The sequence below is a fragment of the Pelophylax lessonae genome, assembly GCF_965119305.1.
Source record: "Pelophylax lessonae genome assembly, chromosome: 1".
Lineage (NCBI taxonomy): Eukaryota > Metazoa > Chordata > Amphibia > Anura > Ranidae > Pelophylax > Pelophylax lessonae.
The window spans coordinates 660503898-660529072 of NC_138768.1; the positions used below are offsets into that span (position 1 = coordinate 660503898).

General features: G+C 43.1%; 1 protein-coding gene across 1 annotated transcript in view; it reads right to left on the reverse strand.

Annotated features, from left to right (window-relative positions):
• OTUD4 (OTU deubiquitinase 4) overlaps positions 1-25175 on the reverse strand; it is a 111652-nt gene that overhangs the window by 34408 nt on the left and 52069 nt on the right. Inside the window, exons 13-16 of the mRNA XM_082268857.1 lie at positions 24998-25166; positions 9764-9926; positions 1891-1999; positions 1661-1710 (exon numbers count right to left, since the gene is read on the reverse strand). Coding sequence (XP_082124983.1) covers positions 1661-1710; positions 1891-1999; positions 9764-9926; positions 24998-25166 — 491 coding nt within the window. The remainder of the gene's footprint in view (positions 1-1660; positions 1711-1890; positions 2000-9763; positions 9927-24997; positions 25167-25175) is intronic.

Below are 25175 nucleotides of genomic sequence, written 5' to 3' on the forward strand. Positions count from 1 at the left end.
TAGCCAGTCTGTGGGAGCTAGAATTATTGCTGGTTGGTAGGGGATCAAATACTTCATTTACTTACTGAACTGCAACTCAATGTATAACATTTGTATCGTGTTTTGTTATGCAATTTTTGGTTGATATTCTGTCTCTATCATTTAAAATACACCTATGATAAAAACTTTAGACCCTTCAAGTCTGTGTGGGCAAACTTAAGAAACCTGCAGGCGGTTCAAATCAATATTTTCATATTTCAAATACATACATACCTGCTCTGCTGTACAGTTAATAAATTCAACTTTGTAATTTTTACTCAATTTCTCCTGTACATAACAAAAATGAGCTGGATGAGACAGGCTTCTGTGGGTGGCTTTGCCATGCTTGTGACAAGCTTATCACCTCTGGAGTCCTTGAGCACTATTGGAAACAAATCTATATTGCTCCCAAATTTTAAGAGAACAACCCTGTTAACCATTTCAGCTGCCGTCAGGCCATTTTTTTTTCTAATCAGCACTGCCCTAGTTTAACTGACAATTGGATGGTTATGCAATGCTGTCCCCAAATTAAATTTATATCATTTTCACACAAATAGAAATTTTTTTGGGTGGTATTTGATCACCTCTGGGGTTTTCATTTTGTATTATATCAACGAAAAATGGGCGACAATTTAGAAAAAAAATAAAAAAATACTTTACTTTCTGCAATAAAGCATATCCCATAAAAAAACAAAAAACGCACAACAATCTCCTAATACATTTTGACCAAAATGTATTCTGCTACATGTCTTTGGTTAAACAAACACCCAATAAGTGCATACTGATTGGTTTGAGTGAAAGTTATAACGTACAAACTATGTTATATATACTGGAATTTGTATTTATTTTTAAGACTAGTAATGGCAGAGTAATCAGCAACTTATAACGGGACTGTGATAGTGTGGCAGGCAATCTGACACCAAATGACGCTGGGGGGGGCGCGAAGGGACATCACAGTGATCAATGTTAATAACATGCACTGTCACTGTACTAATGACACTAGGCAAGAAGGGGTTAAATGTGTGTAACAAGTGTTTGTGTGTAGTGTGTGCTGCTGTTACCAGGGATCTAGTTTTCATTCCCTGAACAAATAATGAAACTGTCACTAAATACAGCCCAGTGTTGTTTACATTCACAGAGCTGTGATGGATGAAGCTCAGAGCCGATCACTGGGTGCTGGTAGTCAATCACTGGCTGGGACACGATGATCAGCATGTGCTGTGATGAATCAGCCAGGCGTGTGCCCCCTACCTGGAGATTCAGAAACCCATATACGCATGCGATTCTGTGCACAGCAGCCACCCAGTAGCAGTAAATCTACAGGAGGCAGTTGTTAAGTGGTTAATAAGATCCCCAGGATAAATTAAAGCCAGTCTGTAAAATAAACTTTATACTTGCATTTACAATGACCCTGTGTTGCGGTTCTCTGGTTGCTGCAGGTATCTGACACTTCTGGGTGTACATCCAGGTAGTGATGTGTGAATGAAGAACCACTTTGCAAGTGGATCTAAATGACAGGGCTGGGGATCTTAATGACCAGGCCTGCTTTAACTTTTTCTTTTCTTTAGATTGTTTGGGAGTTTCACTACACCTATTAATAATCTTGCTTTGCAGTTATTCTCATCATTTATCCATAACCTACCTCGCATGTTTTTTGATCATCCACTGTTGCAGGTTGAGCCAATTTGGAAGCTTAATTAAAAATAAAAAAACAGAAATTACTAACAAGCAGCTGCAACACTATAGCAAGTCAGCAAGTCTAAACTAAAAAAAAAGATGTAGTTATTCAATAATCAACTTCAGTAAGAAAAGGCAATATTAGACACTAGCAGTATAAAACAGTGAAGAAATAATCCATAGTATTAGGTTCACCTCTAGTCTTCTGGTCATCTTCTGACTTTCTCCTGCCAATCTTCTCTCTATTTACCGTCAGGTTCTTTTTCACATCAGAACTTGTAGCAGTGGCATCAATTAAAGAAGCCTGAAAACAGATCAAATCGTTTATATAGACGGAAAGAAAATACTTTCCCAGTTTGAAAAAGTTCTGCTCTAAATTTTATATAGCTTGGATTGCTTATTCGCCATTAACAAATCTGGCATTTCTTGAAATTCGGAGGTTAACCAATATGTACACTTGATAAGCTCCTATATTAGATATTCAGAATAATGCACAGTTTGTGGAAATGTTTTTATGTGCAATATTAAAGATGTTTTCATGTGTTAGGGCTACATCTGCATTTCATTTTTTTATTTTAATTTTAGAATGATAATAATATGATCTCTTCATCTCTCGCTCTTGACCACAAATGAGCTGATGTAATCCTGTGTCTGCACCCATTTAAGTTTCACAGAAACAAAAGCTACCTTGGGGTAATTTTAGATGAAAAAATAGTATTTTTGTACAGCTAGATGTGTAGCTTACAGTTTTAAGAGAATAGCAGCTTACAAGGGGAGGGAGCTGTGTCCCTAAATAGGACATCCAGAAAAGGGTTTTATGGTCAGTACAAAAATTGTATTATCTCCATCCCACAGCATGACATCCCCCACTTCAATTTCAGACATGTTCACTCCCCTTCCAGTCCAGGCCATTTTTTCAACTGTCAGCACTGTCACACTTGGAAAGACAATTACTCAAGCAACACTTTACCAAAATTACATTTTTTTGCAACAGAGCTTTGTTTTGGTGGTATTTAATCACCACTGGGGTTTTTATTTTTTACTAAACAAAAAAATATTGGAAAAAAAAACAAATTCTGTCATAAAATGTTGCAAATAAGGTTTCTTCATAAATTTAGGTCAAAATATAATTCTGCTACATTTCTCAGATCAGTGTATATTTAGTGTGAGTGAAAGTTATAGTCTCTACAAACTATGGTATATATATTTTAAAACGTATAAATCCTGATGTAGTGACATCCCATCATTTACTGGAGGCCATAAAATGCCAGTACAGTACAAGTACAACCCAAATGACCCATTTTTGTAAAGCAGACAGCCCAGTGTATTTAGTAAGAGACATGAGTTTTTGAAGTTTTAATTTTTTTCACATTTTCGGAAAATGAAGAAATTAAACGCTTTCTTCCACAAAGTTGCAATTTTAACAAGTTATTCTTCACATCAGCACAGACATACTTAGAATTACACCTCAAAACACATTCTGCTAAGCCTCCCGAGTATAGGGATACCACATGAGACTTTTTCACTGCCTAGATGCATAGAGGGATCCAAAATCCAAAGAGCACCTTCAGGTTTTCAAGGGTCATAAATTACACATCTAATTTTCTGGCTACCCATCACATTTCTGGAGGTCCTGGACCACCAGGACACTGGAAAGACCCACAAAATGACTACATTTTGCAAAGCAAACAGTCCAAGGTAATTTCTAAGAGGCATGAGGAGTCTACTGACAACTTAATTTTTTCAGTATGTCAGTTTAAGATATTTCTCTCACAATGCACCTCAAAGCACATTCTGCTACTCCTCCCAATTATGGCGACACCACGTGCAAGACTTTCACTGTCTGGACTGATTATATACCGGACATTGGATCTCGTCTATCACACAAATCAACCCATTGCATAAAAACCAATGTGCTGTAATGGTCACCTCTATACGAGTGATCAGGGAATCTATAGTCACCTCTAGCAGTCCCAGTTCCTATAAAGGTGTTCCTTGTATTTTGGGCGCCTCTATGTAGTTAGGCTGTGAAAAGGTCTTTCACATATGGTATCACTATACGTGGGTGGAGTAGCAGAATATATTTTCAGGGGTGTAAATGTAAGCATGGCAATGCTGTGTGTTAGAAATATCTTAGTAAGAAATTACAAAAAAGAAATATCTTAGTAATTGACAACTTTGCGTAGAAAAATCAAAAAAACATTTTTTTTTAGCATTTTGAAAAAAAAAAAAAAAAACTTGTGAAAAATGACTGACAAACTGACAATTTCAAAAGACTCATGCCTTTCAGAAAATACCTTGGGGTATTTGTTCTCCAAAATGTAGTCATTTTGTGGGTGTTTCTCCTGTCCTGGGACTCGTGTAATTTCCTTACTACCTATTCCTAAGCAATTTATGTTCCTTGAAAGCTCAAAGGTGCTCTTTGGATTTTGGGTCTCCATGTCTGGGCTATGAAAAAGTCTCATGCGTTATCCCTATACTCGAGAAGCTGAAAGTGTTTTGCGGTGTAATTGTAAGTATCCCTATGCTGTGTGTAAGAAATAACTTGTTAAAATGACAACTTTGTGAAGGAAAAAAAATATTAAATTTCTTAATTTTTTAAAATTGCAACACAAAACAAAAACTGGATTTTTGGAAGAACTTACCGTAAAATCATTTTCTCTGAAGTTCGACAGACGCAGCTTCTCCATAATCAAGACTACTAGAGTTATGCTCCTCCAATCAGAATAGGCACTAGGCAGGAAAAACACTTAACTATGCCTATGGGGCTGTCCCTGTGGGTATAACCCCTCACACTCTGCTAATATATCCCCAGTTTGGTTGCAAGCAGTATTAGAATACAAAAAACCCCACACACTCAAAAGTAGAGGGGCGGTGCTGCATTTGTCGAACTTTAGAGAAAAGTATTTGACGGTAAGTACAAAAAAACAGTTTTCTCTAACTTTCGTCGACAGACGCAACTTCTCCATAATCATGACTAATAGGGACGTCCCCTAGCAGTATACACGAGGGGTGGCAAAACAACACGAAAAATGAATGCAAGTTCCCAAAGGCTAAAACATAGCCAACCAGGTAACAAAGAGCTCAACTGGAGCTCACCCAGAAAAAATTACACCCTCAAAAGAAAACTAAAAGGAGTTCTTTTAAAACAGCAGCCTGCAAAACCTTGCGGCCAAAAGAAGCATCGGATGACAACATCTACCTTGTAGAATTTTGTGAACGTATGCACAGAGCTAATTACAGCGCTAATTAAGGAATATATCACATGCCAGTCAAATGATAACTGGCCAAGGTGCTAAAAGAATATGCAAAAGTGACAGTGTCCAAAGTGCAAATGTTAGTGCAATTTGACAAAAAAGGTGCTTAAGACAAAATATTAAAGTGACACGTGCCAATCTCAATCACCTATAACGTGAAAAACAGCAAAATCATATAAAAAAAAGATTTGGCCATAAATCTTATTTTGCCCTTGTGCAAAAACACATAAGAAGGTGCTTGAAAAGGTGTCAGTGCCTCCACCACCACCAAACGGACAGCCTCTCACCTGAAAATTTGACCTGTGTATTACCACTAGGTCAAGCGAGCAGGGATTAAAAGATCTTTCCTCCTCTGGCCCGTTTAGATAAGGGTTGCTCAGTGGCTTGGATGTAACAATAGATTGAGTGGCTCACAGCATTACTCACAGCGTATGTTCTGTTTTGCATATAGGGAAAACAGAGGCAAAGAAATCTAATGCTCTTCGTTTTATAAGTATTTATTGGGAATTAGCATAATAAAAACTCACATGGTCCAGCACTAAAATAGTGCAAATAAGAGCACTTCTCTACACTCTCACAGAGCTGGCTGCCGGCTTCCTGGTTGCTTACGAAGTATTTGCCCCCTATACATGTTGCGTCATTGGTCATAGGACGCTCGACTTCTTCCGTAGGGCTGCCCATGCAAACTAATGGGAATACAGCATAATGATCCATAGCAAAATGGCAGTCCTCACGGTGCGTCATGCGATCACCAGGACCCCCAAAAGGGTTCCCAAAACAAAAGGCATCTAAAAAAGGGACCGACCCAGGACAGTCCACCCCCCTCAAATAGGCGCCATAACGGCCGCATTAATAACAATCGCTCTGGATCTTGGTCCTCAGAAACTAACTAGTTAAAAATATATAAAAGCACAAAAACTCACTGTTACAGCAAAGACCGAAGTCCCAACAGGGAGCTAGATCCTATTCCTAACACTAAACAGAAAAAAATGGGGATATAAGCAGAATGTGAGGGTTTATGCCCACAGGGACAGACCCATAGGCGTGGTTAAGGGTTTTTCCTGCCTATTCCTGATTGGAGGAGCATAACCCTAGTAGTCACGATTATGGAGAAGCTGCGTCTGTCGAAGAACGATAAAGAAAAAAGTTTTATACACAGAAAGAAAAAACTTTTCTTTAAAATGTTCGGTCTTTTTTCTTTTATAAAGAAAAAAGCCCAAAGGTGATTAAATATCACCAAAAAGAAAGCAGCTATCGGTCTCAAAAAGTTATATAGAATGAATTTGGGTACAGTGTAGCATGCCTGAATAATTGTCAAAGTGTGACAGCGCTGAAAACTGAAAAATGGTATGGACTGGAAGGGAGTGAAACAGTCCAGCCTTCAAGTGATTAAGATCAAATAGGGCTCCCCACACTCAAACTCAGAAAACCCTTTTGGCAAAAGTAATGGGCACAAAAAAGGCTAACCTTACAGGACAACGAATATCAACAAAATGTCTTGAATAGGTTAGAATGTGGGCCTTTGTAAACCGACAATACACAACTTAAATTCCATGGTTGAAGTGGGGGCCAAATCCACATCCAACAAAGCATATATCCCAGAACGACTGACAGGGAGTCCATTCCTCTGGGTCAAGGCACTGTATGCTGAGAAATTCACTGAGCCAAGGGAAGACATAAGGCGAAGCAAAAAATCTAGGCAGAAGACAAAAAGGTGAAACTTTTTTGTAACTTTTTGATTCTGCCTCCCGCACCAGCTATACAAATGTTCCTAAATTTGAACGAAAGCTGCAAAGGCATAGAGTGCCAGAAATTGCTTAGGAGCAAGAAACTACTTGTCTTGAGGTTTCCAGCCTTTGAAAATATTATAATTAAGTAAAATATGGTGAGAACACACTTTAGTGGAGCATTTTTATTTTTGGGAGCAGAGAAGACACTGTGCTAGAAGAAGAAGCAGTGATATGTTCCAAAATTTAAGGTTTAGTGAACTTCTGTTATCAGAAAACCGTTTCCCTTTGTTATGGCAAAACTAAAGACTAGAACTCCACTGGCAGGGTCTCTTCTTCCAGCGAAGGAATCAGCATCCGACAGTAATTCTTCCTGGTGCTCTACAAAACCAAATACACCTAGCTTCTCTGCCTAAGTCTGCACCAGGAAAAGAGGGCAGAGGGTGTTCCTTACTTCTACGATCAGAGGTGCAATGAGCCATGTCAAACCCCTGTATAACAGAGGAAAACACTCAGCAGAAAGGCAGTTAGAGGAATGAGAGTCTGAGGAAGGAAGGACTCAAAAATGAATGCAAGCACAGTAGGCTATGATTGAGGGTCTAAAAATCAGATGATACAATGTCCCCCTGTGCCTAACTCAGCTTTGCCCACCAGTGCAAATTATGTCAGGAGTCTGCAGCTGCAAGAAAACCACCCTTCTTTTTGGGGACAGTTATGTTGCATAAGCCAATGAAAATATATCCCACTCACTGCCCAGGAGTAAATACAGACAGCTCAGTAGAACTCTGGATCAGAAGTGCTCAACGGTAAAAGACCAACTCCAAATTTTGGATTATGTTACACCCAAATTTAGGGTGGAACATTTACCATAGTACTTTGTGCCTCACAAAAACACTGCCTACTATGTGAGAGTTGAGAGGAACTGAAGAAAAATACTCTGCATCAGAGAAAACTGCAGTAGAAGAGAAAAAAAAACTTGTTGTGTGTGCAGGTCCTGTTTCTGTGACATCACCTATTCACACCTGGTTAAAGTATGTACACTAGTAACCGCACATGGAGCGTTTACTTCATATAGGGACAGGTGAGCAGCCCTTTTTGCGTCCAGGAGCGCACATCCATTTCTTTGTGCAAGTAAACGCTCGGGTGTGCAGTTACCAGGTTACAGCTGCAGCCAGTCATTGATTACTACAGTTGACTGTACACCAACACCTGTCATTAATGGGCACAGAGAAATGCTCTTTAACGCTGTAACGCTTGGGGTGAATGAGCCCTAAAGAGGTTTTTCACTTTTGACAGATACCTTTGTGGGCATATTCTTAGTCCCGGTTCACACTGAGGCGACCTGTGAGGCGACCTGGTCGCCTCACAGGTCGCCTCCCATAGGGAAGCTGCGGACCCGTTCTAATAGTAGCGACACAAGTCGCTCCGACTTAGAAAATGGGTCCGGAGCTTCTTTGGGGCGACCAGGAGGCGACCGCCATAGACTTCAATGTTATGAAGTCCGTGGCGGCCGCTCCAAAGTCGCGGTGCTCGTATGTGAACGGGCACTTATTGTTTGTGTTTACATGCATGTTGCTTCAGTTCACAACACAAACAAAATCCACGAAAAAGAAAAAATGCATTATTTTCGAATGGCATTGCTGTTACTAATGCTGAATTTAACAAGCATTTTGACCTTTCAGTAGTAAAACACTTCTAAAATTATTATTTATTTTTAAATTGGTTTTGCATACATTCAAATTATGAAGTGACACAATCGCAAGTAATAAATATGCATGCAAAAACATACGGAAAGTGTGACAAATCAGAAACACATCAAAAGCGATTATTCTGGACCAATATAAGACCACCCGCCGGAGATTTACTGTGGCACCAGCCTCGCCTACGTCGGTCGCGCACGTGGTTCTGGGGGGCGAGCGTGTGTCGGCACGCTCCCACCCCCACTAGGCAGTGGGGATGCCGATGCACAGGACCAGCGGCACCGATAGCCATCGGCCATCTGCGATCGTTCCCCATGGAGAGAGGAGAATGGTCAGCTGTTTTAAACACAGCTGACCGTTCTCTCTGAAATAAACACAGAGCACCTGTGATCCTGCTATATAGGATCACAGGTCTATGATCATTTCACAAGCCAATCCCCCATACAGTTAGTAAACACTCCCCTGGGCTCACACTTAACCCTTTGATCACCCACTAGGTTAACCCCTTCCCTGCCAGTGTCATTATTACAGTAACTGTGCATATTTTTAGCACTGATTACTGTAGTATGTCACTGGTTCCCCCAAAAGTGTCAAAAATGTCAGTTAGGGGTCCGATCTGCCTGCCGCAATGTCGCAGTCCCGCTAAAAATCACAGATCGCCGCAATTACTAGTAAAAAAATTAATAAAAATGACAAATCTTTCCCCTAGTTTTTAGATGCGATTACTTTTGTGCAAAAAATAAATTTAGATTTTTACATTTTAGGGGGGAATGTTATATAGCAGAATGTGGAAAAAAAAAATATATTATATATATATATATATATATATATATATATATATATATATATATATATATATATATATACACACATATATACATATACATATACATATATACACACACTTTTTTTTTTTTTTTTTTTTCAGAAAAGTCGCTATTTTTAGGTTTTTAGCGCAAAAACTAAAAATCTCACAGGTGATCAAATACCACCAAAAGAAAGCTCTATTTAAAAAAGGACATCAATTTCATTTCGGTAAAACGTTGCACGACCGCACAATTTTCTGTTAAAATAACGCAGTGCCGAATCGCAAAAAAATGGCCTGGTCATTAAGGGGGCAAATCCTTCCAGTCCAGAAGTGGTTAACAAGGAAAGATATAGCTGTCTCTATTTGAAATCCAAGTCTCTACTGTTGCCAGTCTGGCTCTTCTGTACTAAAATGACCACTTTCTTCTACACTGTTCAACTACTGTGAGCATGGTCCACACCAGACTTTCAAAATACCTCTGCCACAGTGTTCTGGTATCATCACATTTGCCTTTTTTTTTTTAATGAAGTTGCAGAGATTTGGTCCACAATGTTGAAATTGCTGGAGAAAACTTACAGCAAGGGTAGGAAATGCTTCTGTATCCCTGTTCTGCATCTCATACAAAGACTTGGACTCCTCAATGACTTGTTTCTCTCTCCGTTCTTCTGGAGTCAGACCAAAGTGGACACTCTCCTTTTTGTGGAAGCTTGACTCCTCACCTCTTTCTCGATCAAGCTTTCTATGAAAAAGTATAAAGACTGCTAACAATGTCTGCAATTCATTCTCATTACATGCAAATTTGAATATACAAGACTCCTTACAAAAATCCAAGTAGAATCAAATATATTACATCCCCAATTACAAGTTGAGATGCTCTGTAAAATCTACAAAAAAACAAAATGCAATGATCTGCAAATCTCTAACCCACATTTTATTCACAATATAAAACATATCAAATGTTTAAGCTGACAAAATGTACCATTTTAAGAAATAAGATAATTTTGAAATCGATGGCAGCAACAGGTCTTAAAAAAGTTGGGACAGGGCGATTTTTACCCTGTGTAGCATCCTCTCTTTTAATAGCTTGCTGTAAATGTCTGAGAACAGACCAGTTGCTGGAGTTTTGGGAGAGGAATGTGGTCGATATAGGACTCTAACTGCTCAACAGTCCTAGGTCTTTTTTGTTGCATCTTGTTTCAAGATGCACCAAACTTTTTCAGTTAGTGAAAGGTCTGGATTGCAGGCAGGCCAGTTATGCACCCAGCCCCCTCTACTATGAAGCGATGCTGTTGTCAGAGACAGTATAGTATTGTCTTGCTGACCTTACCTGGAAAAGACATTGTCTGGATGAAGCATATGCTGCTCTAAAACCTAGATAAATCCTTCAGCATTGATGGTGCCTTTCCAGATGTGTAAGCTGCCCATTTTGTATGCATTAATGCACCGCCATACTATCAGAGATGGAGGCATTTGAACCAAGTGCTGATAGGCCGGAAGATCCCTCTCCTCTTAGGGATGCAGCACCCATGATTGCCAAAAAAGAAGGTCATAATTTAGTCTGATCACAGAACAGTTTTCCACTTTGCAACAGACCGATTTAAATGAGCCCTAGCCCAGAGAAAACAATGGCATTTCCAGAAGCCTTCTTTTCATGATAGCGCTTTAAAAAAAAAAAAGAGGTACTGCACTGCATCTGGGCACCACAAACCAAAAAACGCCATTGCATTCATTTTAAGTATTTAAAACAAACTCCCCCCATCCATCCATGTCTCCATGCTTTATTTTGCTGAGAAATAATTTTGAAAAATGCCCCCTGGCATTTCTGGCCGTGGCCATCCTGAGTAAGGGCAGATAATTCATGTATCATTTATTCCTGGAATTGGTCTCAGGCATTGGCTGAGCTGAGAACCCTCCCCTCCTCAAGACTCCTGGGATGTATGACAATTTGCAGAGGCATGGAAACTAGGAAGTAATTGAAGAAATTAATAAAAAAAAAAAAAAAAGTGTAAAACAAGTAAATATGATATTTTCCATTTACTAATGATAGCAGCATAAGGATTAGAAATAGTCCATGTTGAGAGAGAGAGTAAAGTTCCACTTTAACTTGCATTTTTTTTTTTTTTTTTTTTAAAGATTTTTATTGAAATCCAACATACACATATCATGACAGATCACATCACAAGAAATGTATCATGTAGCACATACCAAGAGGCATAGAAAAATAAACATCCAAATCAGCTCTCCAGGTAAGGAAAGGATCAACATGGCCACCACTCAGTCATCGTACAGTACAAAAATAAAACCATGTGAATAGAAGGACTCCCTTTTTAAGTTAACCTTGAAACCTACAACACAACAAAGAACAACCTGGCCTCCCTACCTTCACCCCCAAGGAAAGCAAAGGAGAGGAGGCCACCCGGGAAAAACATAGCCCAGTTCCCATTCCCTCTTTGGTGACCATTACAGAGGAACCCCCTATGTAGTATCCATGAAACAGTAGCAGGGCATGGAGAGCGCTGCAGACCCTAAAAGTTGTAGTGCCCAGAACCCCATCCCACCCACCAGCTAGGTGCATTCACTCCAGTTTATTCAACAGCAGTCCCTACCAACATAACCGTAGAGTCAACCCAGCGATGCCAAATTTTGCTAAACTTCTTGGGGGACCCCCTAGCCTCATATGTCATCCTGTACAGTACGATGTCCGCATTCACCACCCGCGGCCACATTGGGAGCGTTAACACCTCAGTACATTCCATCTCCTGGCAATTAACTTTCTCACACAGAAGAAAAGAATACGCAAAAAAAGTTTAGTAGCTGCATTAATTTCGTCCAACTCCAGAACCCCCAAGAGACACACCAGAGGGGAACAAATATTAGGGAGCCCGAAGTTCTCCTCGATAAATTTAGTGACCTGAGACCACAAGGGCCTCACCGTGGGGCAGTCCCAGACCATATGAAGAAACGATCCCCTGCCCCTCAAACATTTATGGCAGAGGTCCGAATCCCGTTTATGCATAGTAAATAAACAATATTAAACAAAGTCGATGACACAACTGTGCTAAGATATGTCTCCAGTACCTCCTCCCAGTGTTCGTCCGACAAGTCAGGTATAAAAGTTAGCCACCTGGCCCTGGCCACCGGACTAGCACCCCCAGGACACAGCGCTCCATAATACCTAAAAATTCTCTTAAGCGGATCCGGGACCAAAAGCATAGTTTCAAGAGAGGGGTTAGCCAACAGAACACCCCCCCCCCCGAACTGCACCGTGGCGAAGCTGCAAATATCTGAAGCGCCACATCCCGGGGATCCCGAAACACTCCCTAAGTTGCCCAAAAGACACTAACCGGCCCTGATAGAATAACTGGTGTAGGCATTTAAGGCCATAATGGGCCCAGCGGCCCCCGTCCTGTAACCCAGCGAACTCCCCAAGCGATGGAAACCATAACGGATTATTCGGCGAATTCGTTAGAGGGCCATCCCGAACCCTTCGGGCGCAGATCTGAAAGATCCTCCCCGGCAGGGCCATCATGGAACCCAGGTCCCGGCCAGGAGCCCCCCTCCGGTAAAGGACATTGAGCAATGTTTCGAAGGAGGAGGCAAGTGCCGCCTCCAACTCAACCGTCGTATTGGGCACCTGCGGGAAAAACCTCCAGTGTAGGAAAACCAACTGAGATGCAAAATAGTAGGACCTCAAATCCGGTACAGCCAGTCCCCCACCCGAAGTAGGGGACTTGAGAACAGACAAGGCCACTCTAGAGGGTTTATTACCCCACAACAGAGTGGTAAGGATGGCATCAATACTCCGGAATACCCCCCTGGGGATATAAACAGAGTTAGACAGAGCATATAAAAATGTAGGCAAAAAGATCATTTTAAATATAATCACCCTGCCCATCAAAGAGGGGGAGCGCTTGCCACCGTACCACCCTGTCTTTAAAAGCCTGCACTATCAGGATAAGATTATTCTCCAAAAACTTAGAGATTGGAAGTTGGAACACAATCCCCAAGTATTTAAAGGAACTAGTTAGAGGAATGGGGCACCCCTCCGGGGCCACAACCCCGTCATCCAAGGGGAATATGGAAGACTTGGACCAATTAATATAGAATGCGGAATAGTCCCCAAACTCCTGAATCACCTTAAAAGCATAGTTCAAGCATAGTTCATAGTTCAAGGAAGGGCCTGGATCCTGCAGATACAGGAGCATGTCATCCGCATACAAAGAAACACGCTCCTCCATCTGACGGACCTGCAACCCCCTAAAAGCCGTACTCTCCCTCAACCTCATCGCCAAGGGTTCCATAGCCAGGGCAAACAGCAGGGGTGACAGAGGGCACCCCTGTCTGGTCCCCCTATGCATCAGAAAGGGTTCAGAAATCAGCCCATTCACCCATACCCGCACTAAAGTCTCCGTATATAAGAACTTTACCCAAGACAGAGAGACAGGTCCAAAGCCGTACGCTTCAAGCACCCTAAAAAGATATGGCCATTCAACGGAGTCGAAGGCTTTTTGTGTGTCCAGGGAAGCCACTACCCTCTCCCAAAAGTGGTCATGCTGCGCCTGAAGGTTAAAGAAAAGTCATCTGTGCACACCGTCCAGGCATAAAGCCTGTTTGGTCGGCCTTAACTAGTTTCAATATAACTGCCTGCAACCTCTTAGCCAGGGCCTTAGCCAAAAATGCACCACACTCCCGCAAATCCTTCCCCGGCTTGGGGATAAGGACCACTAAAGCTTCCCGCATAGAAAGGGGGAACACACCCCCCTCCCGCGCTGATTCATAAAGACGCAGTAAATGGGGCGTCAACTCCCGAAAGGTGCCATACCATTCTGAAGGCAGGCCATCCATGCCAGGGGATTTCCGCGGAGCAAAGGAAGCAACTGCATTCGCGATCTCCTCCAGGGAAAGCCCCCTGTCCAGGAGACTCCTGTCCTCCTCCGACAACTGCAGGAACTCAATGCCCTGCAAATAGTCAGTGAGATCAGCAGGATCCTGAACAAAGCCGGATTTGTACAGGTCACCATAATAGCGGGTAAATTCCCACAGAATCTCAGTAGGGTCCGTAACCTCCTGCCCCTGTGCCCCAGTAACATCTGATATGCACCAGGACATGATTCGGGGCGGGCCAGGAAGGCCAGGAGGCGACCATTCTTGTCCCCAAACTCAAAAATCCTCCGTCTCTGGGCTAGCATTGTTCTAGTCGTCTGGTCAGTCAACATAAGCTGTAAGTCCCTAGTTGCCTGTCTCCAGCTAGTCAGCCTGTCAGAGTCAGGGTTACGCACATAGTCCACCTCCGCCCTAGAGACTTCAGTTTCTTTTTCCACCCTGGTAGAGGCCAGCTGGCATTGAAAACTCTTCAATTCAGTCAAGAAAACCCCCCTCAACGTAGCCTTGAAGGCCTCCCACTGAAGCGGGGGATCCCCATACGCCCCATTCTCTACCCAATAATTGGTAATGGCTTGAGTGCATTTAATTTTAATGTATTCCACCTGTAACCAGCTCGCCTCCATTCTCCACTGATGAATACCCGCCTGAGTCCCCACTCGAAGAGTGAGAGCTAGGGGCGAATGATCCGAGTGAACCCTTGGCAAATACTCTACAGACTCCACCAGTTCCAGACCCAGCTCCTCAGCGAGAACCGTGTCCACCCGAGATAGAGACTTGTGCGTCTCCGAATAGCAAGAATACTCCCTGACATGCAGGTGAGCATACCGCCAGACATCTCTGAAACCATGGGTGGCCAGCCATCTCGCCAAAGGAGCCGGGGAACCAGCAGCGGCCCTCATTCTATCCAGCGCGGATCTGCCACAGCATTAAAATCCCCCATAATAACAAACCTCCCCTCCGCCACCTCCATAGCAGCCTTAAAAATATCATCAAGTAAAGCTAAGGAAAAAGGAGGAGGCAGATACACATTCACAATCGTCATTACCCGAAGGCATACCCTAATGACCAGAATCACATATCTCCCAAACACATCAGTCTGAATGGCCTGTACCGAGATGGGCATAGCTTTAGTAACCAGTATAGAGACTCCCCTGGCATAGGAAGAATAGGTGGAGTGATATGCACCAGCAATATGAGCCCTTTTTAGAGAGAGGGTCCTGGAGCCCTGCAGATGAGTTTCCTGCAGTAGAATCAAATGAGGCTTATGTTTCTTAAGATAATCAAAAAATTATCAGGAATTCAGGCCCCGGACATTCCAGGACACCAATTTAAGTCGCTCCGCCATCACGGATTTCCTTGATGAAAATGGGGCAATGGGCATCCGTGAGACCAGGAGCAAGCAACCCCATCCCGAGCTTCAGGACCCCCCCCCCCAGCACCCCAGAACAGAAAACGTCCCCGTAGGGCCACACACAGATCAAAAGCCACACCACACCCCCCAGCAATAAGAGTTTCCCCGGTCACCTGCAATTGAAAAAAATACACAACCCAGTTACCCAACCACCCCCTTCCCTGCACCCAGCCCCAACCCGCCAAGTGCTTCATCCCCAAACAAAAAACCTCAAAAAACCAGAGTCCCCAAATGAGGTGCTAACTGGACACCCCCGAACCAGGTCCTAAAGACCTAAAATGTCTGCTGCAGACATTCTCTCAGTCCAGAAACCTGAAAAAGGACTCAAAAGGAAAAAAAAAAAAAGAAATAAAAAAAAAAGGAGTTTGGAAAAGTAAAAAAAAAAGTCTCTTTCCTCTCAAAGAAAAACAAAAGGGGGGGGGGGTAAAAATAGGGGGCAGGGGGGCTTGAAAACAGAAGAGCAAAAAAGGTCCAAACAAAAAAAGAACCCTTTGTGAGAGAGGAGGGGGGACAGCAAAATCGGACAAGAGCAAAGTCTAAACGTCCGCCTGTAGATACAGTTCCATATTGCTTGAACAAACTCCCGCACACAGCTTCAAGTCCGCAACATCACCCAGACAGAACCACATCAGGATCTACACGGAGATTCTCCATGAGCACGAGGTCCCCTCGCATCAAGCCATCCGGAAACCTCCATTGGGCTGTTAAAGTGGGATTTACCCCTATCCACCACACGCAGTTTGGCCGGGTACAACATACTGTACCCCAGATTAAGCTCTCTTAAACGTTTCACCGACTGGTAACTCGCCCGTTGTTTCTGCGTGGTCACTGAAAAGTCAGGATAAATGGAGATGCGATAGCCATTATATTCCAACGCAGGGCCCGTGCGCGCCACTCTCAGAATGTTCTCCCTATCCCTGAAATGAACAAGTTTAGCTATCGGAGAACGAGGAATAGCGCCTCGGAGGCGCCCTGGCAGGGATCCTATGGGCCCTCTCAATAGCAAACAGTCTAGTAAAGTTGTGTCCTCCATATTGGTTTCAGCCAACCTTCCAGAAAGTCCTCAGGCTTCCCAGCCTCCGCACCTTCAGGGAAACCAACAAATCTGAGGTTTTTGCGGCACATACGATCTTCCATGTCAGCCAGCTTGAGCGTATGTTCAGAAATAGCCTTTTTAGATACCTGCACCGTGGTCTCCATAGGCCTAACCACATCTTCCAAATCACTGATTCGCCTCTCAGCAGCGTTCGTCCTGTCTTTCACTTTAGCAAAGTCTTGTTTCAGAAAGGAGAACTCTATTTTAAGTCCATCAATATGTTCTGTAAGGGAGGATCTGCAGAACTGTATAGCCTACATAATCTGGGATAAAGATGGCTCCCCGAGAGCAGAGGGTCCCGGCGCCTCCACATTTACCGGCATGGCATGCCTGTCCAGCGATCTCCCCCTGCTTTTAGCCCCTTTCTTGGGAGGTGTAGGAGCGACTCTGGGCGCGTCCGGATCATCCCAGACATCCTGCCTGAGCACAGCAGCATCCCGGGCAGTGGCGCCGCCTCCATCTTAGGATCCCCAGGCAAAACGAGCCAGTCTATCTCCCGGGGGTGTAGGGGCCATCCTCCCATACTTCACCATCCGGAATGCACCCCGCCGGTCCCAAGGATCTCCCCGAGCAGCCAAGAGCAAAAAGGAAGAGTTTGCGTTCAGGATAATAGCAGGATCACAGGCTAGAAGACGGAGCTCTCACCCTGCACGTCCTCACATGTGCAGCGCCGGCTCCGCCGTCAACTTGCATTTTTAGATGGAATGACAAACTTTATTCACAGATAGTGATTTTCGGAAATATTTCTGAACAGTAATATCCCAACACAGAATCATGCCAGTTTTTATTTCAGTGCCAACTGAGGGCCCGAAAATCACGAGCATCCAATATTGTATTTCAACCTTGTCCCATGCGCACAGAGATTGCACCAGTTTCTTGGAATCCACATATTATGTACTATATATTATACACTGCTCAAAAAACTTAAACACTTTTTAAAAACACTTTAATCAGAGTATAGCATCAAGTCACCTAAACTCCTGGGATATTGATGTGGTCATTTAAGTTGCAGAGGGGGTTGTTAATCTGTTTCAGCTGCTTTGGTGTTACTCAAATTAACCAGTGCACTAGATGGGCAACAATGAGACAACCCCCAAAGCAGAAATGGTTTTACAGGTAAAGGCCACTGACATTTTTTCCCTACTCATGTTTTCTGACAATTTTTCACTAGTTTTGCATTAGACTAGGGTCAGTGTCACTACTGGTAGCATGAGGCGATACCTGGAATCTATAAAAGTTGCACAGGCAATCCAACTTCTCCAGGATGGCATATCAATACTTGCCACTGCCAGGTTTGCTGCGTCTCCCAGCAGTCTCAAGAGCATGGAGGAGATTCCATGAGACAGGCAGTTACTCTAGGAGAGCTAGACAGGGCCATGAGCAGGACCGGTATCTGCTCCTTTGCCCAAAGGATGAGCCCAAAGGATGAGCCCTACAAAATAACCTCTAGCAGGCCTCTGGTGTGAATGTCTCTGAACAAACAAATCAGAAACACACTATTGGGCGGCCTGGGGGCCAGACATCCTCCAGTGGGCCCTGTGCTCACTGCCTGACACTAAGGAGCTCGTTTGGCATTTGCGATAGAACACCAGAGGTGGCTGGGCCGCCACTGGCGCCCTGTGCTTTTCACAGATGATAGCATGTTCACCTTGACCACATATGACATAAGTGAAAGGGTCTGGAGAAGACATGGAGAATGTTATGCTGCCTGTAACATCGTTCAGCATGACCGGTTTGGTGGTGGGTCAGTGATGGTCTGGGGAGGCATATCCATGGAGGGCCGCACAGATCTCTACAGTCTAGACAATAGCACCCTGCCTGCCATTTGGTATCGGGATGGAATGCTTGGACCCATTGTCCGATCCTACGATAGGCAGTGGGTTCTGGATTCCTCCTGGTGTACAACAATGCCTGGTCGCATGTGGCCAGCGTATGAGCCAGTTCCTGGAGGATGAAGGAATTGACCTAAAGCCAATAGAACACCCCTAGGACATTCTGTCCATCCGATGCCACCAGGTTGCACATCTGTCTGTTCAGGAGCTCAGTGATGCCCTGGTCCAGATCTGGAATGAACTTCCCCAGGACACCATCCATCGTCTCATTAGGAGCATGCCCACAACATTGCCTGGCATGCATGCATACAGGTACGTGGGGCCATACAAACTACTGAGTACCATTTTTAGTTGCTGCAATGAACTTTCAGCAAAATGGACTAGCCTGCTGCATAATTTTTCACTTTGATTTTCGGGGTGTCTTTAAAATTAACCTACAGAAGTCTGAATTCAATTTCCATAAAACGATGTGGCATCTTTTCATTCCTAACACACTACCCAGTCCATATCAGTATAGATATCCAGCATGATATTTTTCCACATTAATATCTGATGCGTTTTCAAAGTGTTCCTTTAATTTTTTTGAGAAATGTATATTTAAAGTCATTGCAAAATTGTTCAAAGGTGAACCTCTGTTCATCTATACTTTTGAGACACTCTGACTCTCTAAGATGCTATTTTTCATACCCAATCAGGTTACTGACCTGTTTCCAAATAACCTATTTCATTTGCAAAATGTTCTTCCAGCTCTTGTTAGTACAATTTACTCTGCCAACTTTTCTTTTACTTGTCCCACCTTTTTAAAATGTGCTTCTGTCATCAATTTCAAAATTAACTTATTAATATTATTTCAGTAGAAGGGTTGTTTCCCATTATTCATTGCAGATGAAGTGTTGTTAAAAATGAACACTGGGTTGTACTGCAGTCAAGCTGATTTGCTCAATTGTCCGTGTTTAGTCCATATAATCGTCCATGACCGATGAGATGACTGACGCGTTTCGAGGCATAGCCTCTTCCTCAGAGCCACCTGGTGGCTCTGAGGAAGAGGCTATGCCTCGAAACGCGTCAGTCATCTCATCGGTCATGGACGATTATATGGACTAAACACGGACAATTGAGCAAATCAGCTTGACACGCCTTATGTTTATCTACGTCTGTGAGTAGCCATTTTTTAATGTTACATAAATAAAGCCTTTTATTGAGGATAATGCGCTAGGTCGGTGCGCCCTTTCTTTGTTCTTTTTGCTTGTAGTACCGGTGGACGACCCCAGTCCGTTAAGGGCAGCAAGACAGTAGCCATCTAAGAAGCCATTTGTCAGTCCCGTGAGGAGTGTGGTTGAGGGGCTTGGATACCAAGCGCAGGAGAAGGGTGGTTTCACCTTATTGTTTTTTGTACTGCAGTCAGCAGGAGACTGGACACTAGGCACAACCTAAAACCAACCCCTGTCCCCAGGGGACAAAATCCCTCCTCCAACCATCCTGCTCGATTGCAGCAAGCCATACAAAACAAGAGTGGCAACAAATGACCAGAGAGTAGGGGGCTGTGCCTCTCTGCTGACTTCAAGAAAAGAATCTTACAGCAAGTACAAATATAGGCTATAACAGTCAAGAGGGACACAGGAAATCATTCACTGGGTATAGCTGTTACAGTATAGGAAAAAAATGAAAAACCTGGAAGCCAGCCCAAGAAAACCCTTCCTACTACCAGTATTGCAGTAAATGCACTCCCACTGCATGACAAGGCAAAATGACCTGTCTTCCTTCCTACTACCAGTATGCCTTAGTGTTGTATTAAGTAGTGCCAAGAGTATGATCATAAACACAAAGGGGTATTACCGGTGTCCCTCAAACTCCAGGAAAAGCACTTTACAATGACTAAAAAAAAACGAGAAGCTGGTGCAACATTATGGGGACTGCCTGGGTTGACAAAGAGTGTCTTCCTAAAAGTACTCACAGACAGCACCACTTCTAGATAATGGAAAAAAAAAATGGAAAGACATTTCTTTTTGGTGAACTGGAGCTAGAAAGGAATTAGGAGTTCTCTCAGCGGGTAGTGATCGTGGGCGCCTGGCGGATCGGCATCCCCGCTGCCTAGTGGGGGCGAGAGCTCACCCCACCGACACCGATCGTGTGACCGTCGTACCACCCCCACCTCGTTTCATGCAGCCAAGCAAGCCTGCCGCAGCAAAACTGCCGTGGGCCCTCGGCAAGTGGTTAAGTACAAAAGCAGCAAATGTTGTACATGCTGGGGGAGGGGGTTTAGTGCATTTTTATGAGTAAAATGAGTAGTTCCAGACATTTTTCAGAAAACAGCAAACTTTGATTAAAAATGCCGATTGGAGAGGGGAAAACAGAGTGCAGAAACTGAGGCTGCTCAGCTAAAATGATCTCAAATGCTTTAAAAAACGGCAACCAAAACCAGAAAGACATGAAAGAAAAAAAAAAATGGAAAATTATAATTCGAATGGATCGAAGAATAGGCAAAATAGCAAAGCCAATGATCAGCTCCAGGGTGATCAAAAATTACCTGCGAGTACTGTCACAATTAGAAGACACCTATATGAAAGCCATAGGTAAGAAGTCTCCACAAAGTCCCATTGTTGAAAAGAGCGACGTGCTGAAAAGGTTACAATTTGCCAAAGAACACATTGACTGGCCCTAAAGAGAAATGGCACAACATTTTGTGGACTGATTAAAGCAAAAAATTATTTTTGGGTCTAGAGGCCGCAGACAGTTTGTCACACAACCCCTGAACACTGAATTTAAGCCACAGTACAGTGTAAAGACAGTGAAGCATGGTGGTGCAGGCATCATAGTATGGGGATGTTTACCATACTATGGTGTTAGGCCTATTTAGCACATACCAGGGACCATGGATCAGTTTGAATACATCAAAAAACTTGGGAGGTCATGCTGCCTTATGCCAAAGAGGAAATGCCCTTGAAATAGATGTTTCAACAAAGAAAACAACCCCAAACACACCAGTAAGCGAGCAGCATCTTGGTTCCAGACCAACACGATTAACGTTTTGAAGTGGCCAATCCCCCGACCTTAATCCAATAGAAAACCTGCGGGGTGACATCCAAAATGCTGTTTCGGAGATCAAACCAAGAAATGCAGAGGAATTGTGGAATGTAGTGCAATTTGTCCCGGGCTGGAATACCTGTTTACAGGTGCCAGAAATTGGTCGACTTAATGAAATACAGATAGAAACAGTGGTTATACAACTAAATATTATTAGTTTAGTGATTCACAGGAAAGCTAGGTCTTCAAGCATTTTTCAGTTTATACAGTAAATGTTTGAGTTTGTAAAGAAAAATTCAGACGCTGCTATTTTTTGGAAAAGCCTAATATTCCTTTTTCTTCACTTTCTGTAAAGTAATAAAATTTGAAACATTTTTCTTCATGTTTTGATTTGGAATAGACTGTGCAGTGTTCTCAATGCATTTGGGTGTATGAAAATAATAGCCATTATAAGGATTTTGAGCTTTACTCACTTTTTTAAACACACTGCTATTTGTTTAACACAACTGTATGTAAACGGTGTAAATAGAGGGTAAGTGCTGAGGTCAGACCAATGGTTTTGGATTTGGAATGTGCTCCACAGCAAACTTTTTAACAGAACATAATCTGGAAAGAGCCTTATGCAGACCCAAAACATTTGAAAGTCACTTCCATGTTAGCCCAGCAATGTCCAGTACAGCAGGATGCCTACATGGCATTTCTAAAGTCAGGCTGAGGAAAGCTGCAACAGATAGCTTCAATTAAAAAGGCCAGTTTTAGCAGCGATGTAGAGAAGGACTTGTTTAAAGAAAGGATGTTGGAGAGAAATGGGATTTTTGTACTTAACAAAAAATCCATTTTTGAATTCATCAACGGACACAGTGCTCCATAAACCATAACTACTGGGTTGTATTGCCTCCTCCAAGAGTAGGACTAGGCGTAGAAAAAACACACCTGGCTACGCACATGGGCCGTCAGCAGCTGGTATAGAACCTCTCTCTCTGCTCTAGGTAATCAGTTTATCTCGTTGGAACATGTCATGGAACATTCTTAAACATGGCCGCTGGCTGCCGAAAACATGCTGCCAGGAACACACTGTGCCTTCCAAACCACTACGCCCCTCTGCAAGTGGACCCCCCCCTCCCAATACCATCAGGGCAGCACATGCACCACTTCAACTTAAAGAGAAATGGCAGGAGAGACCCCCTAGGGGTCTCAGACGCAAGCCCTGGGATCCCCCACATATTCGTGGGGCGGGGGGGGGAGCGCACTCAACCGAGGGACTTTAGGATGGTCTGACCATCCCAGGAGGGTACCCGCGTCCACCCCAAAACAACCCAAAGGGCAGAGGGGAGGACTGTACTTACCCTTCCATGACGCGCCAGAGAGAACTCCTCGCCACAAAAGTAGGGGAGCTGTCGGTCAAGAGACCGCTGCAACTCGGACCAGCACCTGGTCGTTTGCAACCTTGCGAGACATTTAATTCACGGGCCAGCCTCTGTCCGTGAGGCTATGTTGTTTCCGACCTAGCGCGCAGCTGTGGTCTGCATGTGCTCGCTGGCTGGGATGGGGAGACCACTGGATCTAGAATATCCAGCCCAGAAGTTGATTATAAATCTCCCAAGGGAAAAGAAAACAAAAAAGATGCAAGGAAGGGGAAAAAAAATTGCTAGGATCAAGAGATCCTGACTATACAGATTAAACCTGATTAACTAGAGCAGAGAGTGGGGTTATATACCAGGTAAGGATGGCCCATGGGCGTAGCCAGGTGTTTTTTTGTTCTGCCTAGTCCTACTTCTGGATGAGGCAATATAACCCAATAGTTATGTTTTATGGAGCGCTGTGTCCGTCGAATGAGAAACAAAGTTAGCCACAGCAGAGTTTAAGATGTATTATGTAGAGAGAAAGGCAGCCGCACTCGAACTTGAAGGTGCAAAATATAAAATCCGTTTATTAGAATCCAAAAGTTAAAATCAATCCAAGATACAGTCCATGATACAGTCAGAGACAAGGGATGAAAGCATAACAGTTGACGCGATTCACGGATAAACGTCCGCTTAGTCGTAACCATGCACATACATGAAAAGATACTGCCTAAATAATGGCAAAGAGCTTTCGGAGCTCATCCTCGATCATCGTTAATTGAGCACACAGTTGCAAATCATCAGTGCTTGATTTTTAGATAGAGACAGCCTAGCAGACTTTCATGTGTAGAGACACCACCCTGAGCAAAGTAATTGCATTGGGTGTAAAGAACAGAAAACAAAAGAAGAGAAAAGAATGAAAAAATAAAAATAAAACAACAAGAGCTTAAAATGGAGGATAAAAACAAAAATAAGAACGACAAGAAAGAAAATTAAATATAGAATAAAGCATTAGACTGAATAAGAAATATGGAGCCATATCCGTAGAATGCATGTGTGTTGTTTAAATAGTGTCTCAAAGTACAAAACACAGACCCTCTAAAGAGAAGGGGTCCCTCAGTTTAAATGATTCACCATACACACATGCACCACCGAGATGGCAATGAGAAAAAGCACATGCATATAGGTCCCATGAAGTAAGTATAAATATATGTAAAAAACATCTCTCTGCAGAGTGACCATATACATAAGCAAAGAATAAAGAAAGAAGAAAAAAAACAAGCATAACTGAAGAAGAAATATAAAAGTAAAGTCACCCTGAAGAATAGAGAGTAAAAAATAGGTGTTGAAAAATAAATAAAGCTCATGATTATGTATTATGTATAGTATCTGTCCGTGAGGCTATGTTGTTTCCGACCTAGCGCGCAGCTGTGGTCTGCATGCGCTCGCTGGCTGGGATGGGGAGACCACTGGATCTAGAATATCCAGCCCAGAAGTTGATTATAGATCTCCCAAGGGAAAAAACAAAAAAGATGCAAGGAAGGGGAAAAAAATTGCTAGGATCAAGAGATCCCGACTATACAGATTAAACTGATTAACTAGAGCAGAGAATGGGGTTATATACCAGGTAAGGATGGCCCATGGGCGTAGCCAGGTGTTTTTTGTTCTGCCTAGTCCTACTCCTGGATGAGGCAATATAACCCAATAGTTATGTTTTATGGAGCGCTGTGTCCGTCGAAAGAGAAAAAGTTAGCCACAGCAGAGTTTAAGATGTCCAACTTCCTAGGAAACTAGCAAAAAGCTAAGGTATACCATTAGTGGAAGGGGTTATCCTGGGCTGGCCTACTGTGGGCAACAATACGACCTAAAAGTGAATTACTTTGTGTCCCTCCATTTCATATTCATAAACTGAAATTAGAGGAATGGAAAATACACCAGGAACTGCAGACAAAAAACAGGAGAAGGAAGAAACCTCCCTAACATCTACATTCAAAAGGTCTTGTGTCTCTGAATTCAACATCCATCAAAGTAATAAATGAACACAGGGCAAAGCCGAAATGTGGGTTGACAAGACTCCCAGGCTCCTTCACCACCCTGATGGTAAAACAAAAAAGGAACCCACCAATCTGATTATCTGGACTCTGATCATACCAAAATTCCCTTCTGCAAAGAATTAAAAAAGGCATTTTCTTCAATTATATAAAAACTGTAAACGCTTGCCTTCCAGGCACTTTTGCAGTCTTGCTCTGCCCTTTATTCTCACTTAGGACAGTCTGATCTGCAGGAAGTCCATACTGCTTGGTTCCAGAAGCTTGTTGTAGACGCGGAGAAGGTACAGATTGAGTCTTTTGCGGTTTAGCTAAACTCTTTTGTCCTCGGTTATCCTTCTCTGCCAGTA